This window comes from Thunnus albacares, chromosome 2, assembly GCF_914725855.1.
Source record: "Thunnus albacares chromosome 2, fThuAlb1.1, whole genome shotgun sequence".
Taxonomy (NCBI): Eukaryota; Metazoa; Chordata; class Actinopteri; order Scombriformes; family Scombridae; genus Thunnus; species Thunnus albacares.
Genome location: NC_058107.1, coordinates 27498129 through 27507384, shown reverse-complemented (window position 1 = coordinate 27507384; position 9256 = coordinate 27498129). Strand labels below are relative to the sequence as shown.

The following is a 9256-nucleotide window of genomic DNA, read 5'->3' as shown; positions in this document are numbered from 1 at the left end:
ATACGTTAATGGCTTTTAAATTTGACCATATTTTTATTATTTTGACTAAGATGAATGGTAACAAAAATGTTCTGTCGTTTAGTGTCGTGTTTAAATGCATTTTTTAATAACGGCTGACTTAAGTATAATTGTTTTGTGCGTTTTCGTTGCGCAGGTTTAGCCGTTGGGACAGCAAGCAGCGACGTCACCAAACATGACAGGAAGTGTTCTGTTGCTAGCAGTCAGCTGATACAGCAACAACACCGTCTACGGCTCCCGTCGGTCAAAGGTTTGTCTGTAAAATTGATCAAACCTATGTTTCTTCACTGTTTCGCTCTAGATATCACCTGTTCTACGCGAAGAAAGGTCAATGTTGGCTCATGGGTGTGGTTGTTTGGTTGGTGTAAATTAGCTAGGTTAGCGGTTAACTAGCTAGCCAACACCCATCAGCTTTAACGGCACATATGGTAACGTTAAGTTAGCATTAATGTTAATTTTACTTTCCGTCACTATAAGTATCATCAGGCAGATTATACGAGACAATGGTTATTTATGAGAGACAGTTTGACACACTCATTTTTCATTGTTTAAAAGTCGTTCTAATGTGTGGAAGTTGTAGCTAGCTAAAGCTAACAAATGCTAAATGCAAGCCACCACAAGTCAAAAACGTTGTAAAAGTGGCAAAACTTTATTTTGATAAGTAGTGCAAACTCCATACTATTTAACTTGTGATGACGTGAAATGAAGAAAAGCGTCTCTCAATATGTTCAAGACAGCAATTTCGGTGTTTTTAATTTGATGAATGCCTTTGTTTTTCAAAACTGGAGTCAATTAATCCTGTACCATTTTTGTTCTAACATGATTTCATCATTATTCCAAACATCGTTAAATGTCCACTGCCTAACTGTTGACAGAAATAAAACACTGTGTTAAGCGTGAAAGTTCATTCTTGACCTTGGATATAGTAGTCTGACAAACAAGAAGATTTTGAGATACGGTTGAAAGCACTAGAGAAACTAGTAATTTGGACTTTGACTTAAGATTATTTTGTCAAAACACACTGTGTCTGCTCCACAGATGGCCTACCCAAAGTCCCACAACCCGTTTGCAGATGATGACGATGAGGAAGACTTTAGACCTAAAAATAGAGGGTTTGATGACGACCCCAATGATGGCTTGACTGATGCAGAGAGGAGGCAGAGGTACCTCCAGCAGGAGGTGATGCGTACAGCTCAGTCTGCCGTTGACAGTAGTCACCGTTCCCTCAGCCTCATCTATGAATCAGAGAAGATGGGTGTGGAGACGGCAGAGGTATGTCAAATTAATCCAATTTATCCTGGCACACACAAAAAAATGATTGTCTCCAAGAGTATGCCAATCAACAGAGAAATTCTTGGAGTTTCTCTCATTCTCCTCTCTCTCTCTCTATCTTTGTCTGTGTAGGAGCTAATGCGTCAGGGTGAGGTTTTAAAGAGGACAGACAAAATGTTGGACAACATGGATCAGGACCTGAAGACCAGCCAGAAGCACATCACTAGTATCAAAAGTGTATGGGGCGGCCTGGTCAATTACTTCAAGGGCAAGCCAGAGACAAAGCCGGCACCGGAACCAAAGCCCTACGAGGCCAGCGACAGGTAGAATTCAGTCCTTTATTATCTGAAATAATTTTTGCTGTGTTTAGGAAAAAATGGAAGTTTATTTCTCATACTTTAAACTCAAAATGTTGGAGACACAGACTGCTCAAATATACTTTGTTTTTTGCCTTTGCTCTCTAACTCAGTATGTTGTGTATACAACTGAAGGGCCTTAAATAAAAGACTTCACCCACCAAAACCTTTTTTGAACAGTCAGTTATGTAGCGGACTCAGTGAATTATGGCAGACATGATTGTCAGAGTACTAGCTCTTCTCATCAGGTAGATATTTTATATCCTTCTTAGTCCTTTAGTATACCCTTAATTTGGGTTCATTTCTCACTACTTCTGTTTACAGACAGACGCTGTTAATTATTTCTAGTACTTTTGTTTTGGCCGGTGTCGGCCCACCCCTCCAACGGGATGCCCCCGCCCCTCCTGAAAGAAACAAAAAAAACAAATGTAACTTATACTAGCAGGATAGCGGGAGCAGGATAGGCTCGCAGGTATTCATATGTGTATTGCATAGACTGTATATGGTGTGTTGTAATCAGGGCCATAATGGAGGCTAAATGCACATAAGCGCCATTTACCCACCTCTCAAATTCAGAAATAGTGTTTACGCAGACTTTCATCACTGTACAGCTGTTAGTTTGGGCTCACTTCCTACCACAGTTTATGTTGTAGCTTCTAGGAATGTTCGTTTTATTTTCCATTTGATCACTGTATCCTTATATGAGATCATAGACCTAATGAGACACAGAGACAGCTGTTACTCTTAACATGGACCACCAACAAACCACTGCCCAGTTGTGCTAAACAGATTTCAAAATAAACAAACCCTCCCTGCTGAAGCCAGCAGGCAGACAGGAGCCATTTTTGTGAGACAGAAGAAGAGTTCAGATGATATTACATTTACTGTAATGTGCGGTATGAAACTGTAATCTGTTAGACAAAGTACAACGAAGTACATAGCTAGCAAAAAACTCTGAAGTTGAGAGTTGAGAGTTTTTTAAATTGACATTAGTATTGTTTTAACTGTCCAGTTCTGCTGTTGCTTTACATGACAGTAATGTTGATGTAGCTTGATAGTATGGATAGCTTGACTGCTTATGCATTCCTGCTGGGTGTTGTTTGTCCACAATTACTGTAATTAACACCATACAAGTTAAAGTTCAGCTTCATGTCCACTCAGACTTTTAAAAGGAAGGTTTTTTACATTTTCAGAGTGAGTGAATGAATTAGGAGAGAGGAGACAGAAGTGAGGAAGAATTGCAGGATGTAATGGTGTTGAAAGAAAAACAAAGAGAAAGTAAAGAACTGATTGAAAAGGAAGAAAGTGCAACTAATTCAAGATTAAAAGAAAAAGTTTAAGGAGGAAAAAGAAACACATAGAGGCAGCCCAGACGTCAGGTGAAGGACAGACATGAACACATTCAAAGCAGGAGGCAGAAAAAACTGGTAAGGTCTGACTTACACGTGCATCTAGATGAATTACTGTTATTTAATCATTTTTAAAAGCATAATCTGTCATCCAAATGTAAAGTAAAGGACATCTTAACAAACAAAAGTCAAAGCACAAGATTGAAACCTGCTATTAAAGCACTTACAGATATTTTAATACAGTTACTAACACTACACAACAACTCTGTTAACATGGTGTTTTCTTAAGCGGTTGTAAACACAGCGCTGAAATTGGCAGATAGTGTCAGTTATTAGGAAACAGAAAATGCTGATTCATCATTCATCTGACTGATTCATCTATAAGTCAAACTGTTGTTGACTTGAGCAAATTAATTCCCCATAAGTCAGTTTAGACCAAATAGACAGTGTGAGAATCGAGATTTGTTTTTAAGATAGAGACTTATTGGTCAAGCTATCCATCCATAAGGACTACATTTCTTTATGTGTTGTAAATAAATATTGTTAACATTTATTATATTATTTATGTGCGTTCGCCTTATCTCAGCTCAGTGTAGAGAAATATACTAATACGGACTACCGCCTTACTACACACATCTATGATGACATTGTCAACACCACATATCCGTATCCATGACATGCCCGCCCCACAACAAACATGCCCCCCCCCCTCCCCGCAAAATAATCCCAGAGGAAACACTTTCACAACTCAGCCCACCCTCTACTAGAAGACTGGATCAAAGCCATGTAAAACCTCATGTAGAACATACCTATCCTATCCTTACATCATGAGTTTCTTTGTATATACATGTAAAGGTATTCCATAAAATATGTACCATTCCCAGGTTCTTGTCATTGACTATCCTTCACAGAATAGTTAAGCAATCCTTATCTCAATTTCTCATGTTTTGTCAGATTACAGAATGCCTTGTCTGGCAGCAGAGAACATGAAGATAAGTACCAAGCAAGTCACCCCAACCTAAGAAAGCTGGACACAGGAGGTATAGTAAGAGTTTGCACAAGAATCTCATGATAGCCTAATTATACTGAGAACTGAATGACACCATATCTGCTTCGTTTGTTGCAGGATTTGGAGCGTCTGCATCTGTGGATGATACCTCATCCAGACAGAATGGATACCCTCAGAACAGACACCTTAAGCAGGCTCACCAGACCCTGGATACAAACTTAGGTAAGAATATCTTTTTCTTTTCTTTTTTTTAAATTTCCTTATTTTTTTAGACTTTATTATAGTATACAGTAATATAAAATGCAATCACAAGACAGGCACAAGGGGGTGACACTTTTGGTTATTTCTATTATAATCCTATTAGCTTTGCTAGATAATATAAGTGTAATTTTTGTAATTCTTCATGTAAAAAATAAATTTAAATAGACTACAAATGTTTTTTTTAAATTTACCTCTACATCAAAACACATTATTTCATTATTTCTAATATATAAAAGAAACTTATGTATCGCCAATCCACAGTCCAATCGACTAACATCAGATCTTACTTGTGAATCATCTAGATGAAATGTGTGATGGCCTGAAAAGGCTGAAGAACCTCGGATTGGGTCTCCAGTCCGAGATTGACGACCAGGACGCCTCCATTGATGCTCTGCTGAATAAAGTGGACAAGATGGACGTCAAGATCCACAACACAAACCAACAGATTAAAAACCTCAAATGAAACAAGCACTCTGGACTCACCTCACAGAGTCGGAACAACAGCATCCTCTCACTTGGCTTCCATCCTGGCCTCTGTCGAATAAACTTACTCCTTGATTTTGTTTTTTTTGTTTTGTTTTTTTTGTTTTGTTTTTAATGAATTGGAAGATGTAACTCTGACAGATAAACAAGTGAACACCCTTTTTTATTCACATTATTTTATTCTTAAATGACTTATTGGTAATTCCCAATTCATTTATGTTTCAGTTTTGTCCAGTCTGAGATTGCCTGAAAATTCCTCCAACCACTGAGTTTTATAGTGATACATTGATAGAGTGAATTCTGTCCCACCCACACTTGCACATGCCTTTTGGAGACACCCCACCTCAATATAACTGTGATTATTTTACCTGTGTGCTATGAAGGGAAGACTCCCATGTGTGTTTTAGATCGAAGGGACTGTCTGTCTAGATAAAAGCTCTGTTTGTAGTCAGGTGAATTTGCGTTGGTTAGAGGATCAGAGTATCACTTTGGCTATCAAGAAAAACTGAACATGGCCTCTGTCCTAAACTGGAATGTTGTTAGTGTTTTTGTTGATATGTCAACACTAACTCTGGACCTGCATTCAGCTATGTACAAAAACACTTTGGCAGTCTGCTCAAGTCACATTTGCCTTATATGTGATATGTATGTACACATTTGTTTCTGTGCCGTGATTCTGCCTCCACTGGTACATTTCCTCAGTATAAGATGCTTCACTTTGTTTGATCTTCTGAAATTCTTGTTTGATTTATGCTCATGTTCAGTGCTTTCCCTTGAATTGTACACATTGTTGATATAGATTAATATTGTATTTGAATGTTGCAGGGTGGGATTGAGTGAAAGATGGAACAGCATAAATAATGTGAACAAATATGCTTTGAATATAAAACTGAAACTGAAAGAATATCCCCTCTGTCATAATTATATATATATCTTCCCTGGTATAGGGAAGTTATGGGTAGATCAGCCATTTTTATGACTTTCAGAAATTAAAATACAAATGAAAGCTATAAAAATGGGGAAATAAATGAGCATTCATGTTTTCGCCATGTATATCTTGTATTCTTATCAAGACCACAATAAAAACATGGATCAGGGGAGTCTCAGGTGTTTATGAACTGTGTTCCTGTTACAAATGGAGCAGGAAGTCAAAATCACCACAAGGTGACGCCACAGTTTTAAATAGAACTTGCATGAGGTTATGTTGCAACATACTACTGTTCATCATTCATTAAACTTAATACATTAATATAGTGTCAGACTACTTTTTTTTTTTTTACGGCATTAAAATGCATCAACAGGGTAATATTTTTAGATAAATGTAGACTACAATACTTTTTTTTTGACTCCAAATACACCATTACAGCTGAAACTTGACTTCTTTATAGTCATCTAAACTTTACTGCTTTCTTACTGTATATTATCAGCTTCAAGCCAGATTATTAAGAAAATTTAAAAATAGATTGATTATAGTTTCCTTAAATAAGATTGTCATACCATGTGTGTGTTTACCATTGGCTGTGTGGTGTACCAGCTGTGTTGCTGTGCGTAGCTTAGGTCATCCTGTCAAAGTGTCTATTCATTATCATTCTTCCGTGTTGGACCAGCTGCTCCAACAGTGGCAACAAGCCCTCATTAGAATGACTTGCTAATTACAGTACAGACTTCCCAAAAACACATATATACACAACACGGGGGCGATGCAGGGCGGAAAACGGGGGTACCAACTACCCTGGGCCCCAAGCTGAGAGAGGCTCCTACATGTCTGGACTAAAAAGCATTTTTTGAGGCCACAAATATGTATTTGTAAATACTGATATGCAGCCAATTTTTAATCTGCAACAAAATAAAGTATGGGGGAACACAAATCCAAGGTTATTGAAACAAAATGTTCTTTAGACAGAATTTGAATGGGAGGCTAGTTTTATAACATGATCTGATTAGCCATAGTTTCTGATTACCATCAGTAGATTACCCAGAAAATCTGTTGCTTTGACTGATGAATTAGTTCAATTCATCAGTAAATGAATGTGTTTGAATGTGAACAGCTGGACACAGGTGTTTGATGATTGTGGCGTGGGGTGTAAAGAAAGTGGACGTCTGCTCTGAGCCACTTCCTGTGTATAGAGCCTGTAATTCCTACACCCATACACAGCAACATGTGAGTCCTGTTGCACATGTAGTGTACACAAATGGACAAAAAGGAAGGTAGATGAAAACATTGAATGTTGTGTAATTGCAGCATTATTTACGCAATAGGAAGGGAAGGAAAAACATCAAGGATGTTCTGGTAGACAAAGCAGTGCAGTGACACACAAATTCAGCTTGCTTGACCAGCTGCCATCTTTATTTGGGTCAAAGAAAAGAGAAAAGAAAAACCTGGTTGGAACATCTTTGTAGCTCTAGGATTGAAATTTTCAAAATTTGCTTTGAATAATAATGTGTCTGATATGGTTTTTCCATAAAAGAAAAAGTTCAATTTGTTGGTTAGAAATACTTAAAATCTTTAACCCCACATGAAAAATCCAGATTCTCTGGATAAGTAAATATTTTTCATTTGAGAGGTTTAACTTCTGGACACAAGATGTTTACTATTTCACTGAAAAGTCCATTCTCAGTGTGTTGTCATGTCATATATCATGCTCATAGGTACACGCCTTAAACTCAGACTTAAGGTGAGCACAGAGAAACTTTCCATTTCCAGCAGATTAATGTGAAAACAACCGTCTAGTGTCAAACTCTGCATTATACATCATTCTGCACAGTGAAGCTCAAAATTCCAGGTGAAGTAAGAATAATCAAAACACATTTGTGACTGGAGGTGATCATGTACAGTTAGAATAATGTGACTATTAGGTGCACAAACTGACGCCACAGATAAACCTGCTGCTGAAGCCACCTCAGGTACCACACATCCACCGACACCACCAATAAACGGAAGTCACCCCTGGGTTCTTTTCCCTTCACGCCATCCGTGGGGGCCGGGAGGGCTTTGAACAGCTGTCTTGTCAAAAGCAAACAGTGGCCGTGCTGTGACAAAGGCCGTCGGTGCTGGAATGCCCCCCTTTTCAGCGGGCGTAATCCCAGAACACACTGCTGTCGGAGCCCATCAGGCACTGGGCCAGAGATGGGCCTTCCTGCCCTTTGGAAAGCGGGTTAGCAGCAGAGGCAGGGCAGCCAGGGGGGTAAAGCCTGCTTCAGAAGGGATGGACTGTCAGGCTGACAGCACTCTATTGCCACTGTTGTAGTAAGAGAAAATAAAGAGTTGTGCTGACGGAGGGGAGTTTGGTAGGGAGCTGGGGAGAGGGATGAGGGAGGAGTGCAGAAAAAGGGGGGAGGACGGCTGGGGAGATTAATGGAGGAGGTGAAGTTCAAGATGAAACACATGAAAGTAGCCAGGAGTACAAATATCTCTCAAAGGACTTATATGTGTGACTTACATGTTAGATCTTGCTTGTCTCATTCAGATCAGTGTCATGACTGTATAATTGAGTACACAGCAGAGTTTCACATTTTTCTATGTTTATTTTCCATTTTCCAGACAAAAAAGCACTTAATTTATAAAGAGAATGAATGACCTTTAATATTTTCTCAACTTAAAGCCTAAATATGTAGCATATGTACAGTACAGTTCCTCTGTTGAGTCTTTTTACCTTCCTGGTTACACACCTGCTTGTGATGAAGGGTTACATACGGTAGAGTAAATAACCTGAGTAATGAGCAATACAAGGGATGTATTCAAGGTTTTTGATCTCAAAGCAAGATAATATAGAAACCATTAGAAGGCTGTGGCTCTGATATGGTGGTTTAATCGGTATTATTTATGTGCGGGTGGTAAATATGTAGAAACTGTCAGCAAGGGCAAGGAGCAATGACTTCATAAACAACCTTCAGGGTCAGAGTCAAGGTTTGGACATCCCCTCCTCCATCTTCAGTTAACTACTCCATATATCACATAAAGGAGAAAGAAAGCTGGTTTTTAAATCGGGCTTCTTGTTCTTGACAAAAAGTATGATTTTTTTTTTAAATTTACAGATGACGTAAACTGTCCACTTTCTCAGGCCTGATGTTTAGTCTGTCCACACATCATCTCTGGCAGTTACATCACAAAAACATCCCCCAAATTGTAGGAGAATGTGGCGCTAAAAACATGATGATACACATAAGTTGTCATTTTACTACGTCGTCGTCCCGTTTACACCAAAAGACAGAATGCGAAGAATGCAGCAAAAATATGTTGATGGGTACATGTTTGCATTAAGTTATGTATGTTCAACTGCGCTCTTCTTTTAACTGTGAGCTGCTGCATGTAAACACTGGTCAGTCTGAGGGATATACTTAGTACTGTTCACAGCGGTAATTGCAGAGGGGAGAAAGCCAGCAATGCTAACAGCGGTCTGTGTAACGAAGAAAGTAAAATAGCAGCTTCAAGATTAATCTGAATGCAAAGATATTAGTTCATTGCAATTAAAAACCTACTTAAGAAAATATGACAGGAGGGGGAGAAA

The 9256-nt window shown here is 38.7% G+C and overlaps 1 protein-coding gene across 1 annotated transcript; it reads left to right on the top strand.

Annotated features, from left to right (window-relative positions):
* Positions 1-160: 160 nt before the first annotated feature.
* Positions 161-6002, top strand: snap29 (synaptosome associated protein 29). Its single transcript, XM_044376270.1, has 6 exons — positions 161-268; positions 1057-1290; positions 1423-1613; positions 3950-4035; positions 4122-4226; positions 4568-6002. The coding sequence occupies exons 2-6, from the start codon at positions 1057-1059 to the stop codon at positions 4726-4728; spliced, it is 777 nt and encodes a 258-aa protein (XP_044232205.1). The 5' UTR covers positions 161-268; the 3' UTR covers positions 4729-6002.
* The last annotated feature ends 3254 nt before the right edge of the window (positions 6003-9256 follow it).

Excerpts from the sequence above, each read along its gene's own strand:
- snap29 (XM_044376270.1), top strand. The coding sequence starts at position 1,057 with ATGGCCTACCCAAAGTCCCACAACCCGTTTGCAGATGATGACGATGAG. Across the intron at positions 4,036-4,121 it reads AAGAAAGCTGGACACAGGAG|GATTTGGAGCGTCTGCATCT; the intron begins GTATAGTAAGAG and ends CGTTTGTTGCAG. Across the intron at positions 4,227-4,567 it reads GACCCTGGATACAAACTTAG|ATGAAATGTGTGATGGCCTG; the intron begins GTAAGAATATCT and ends TGAATCATCTAG.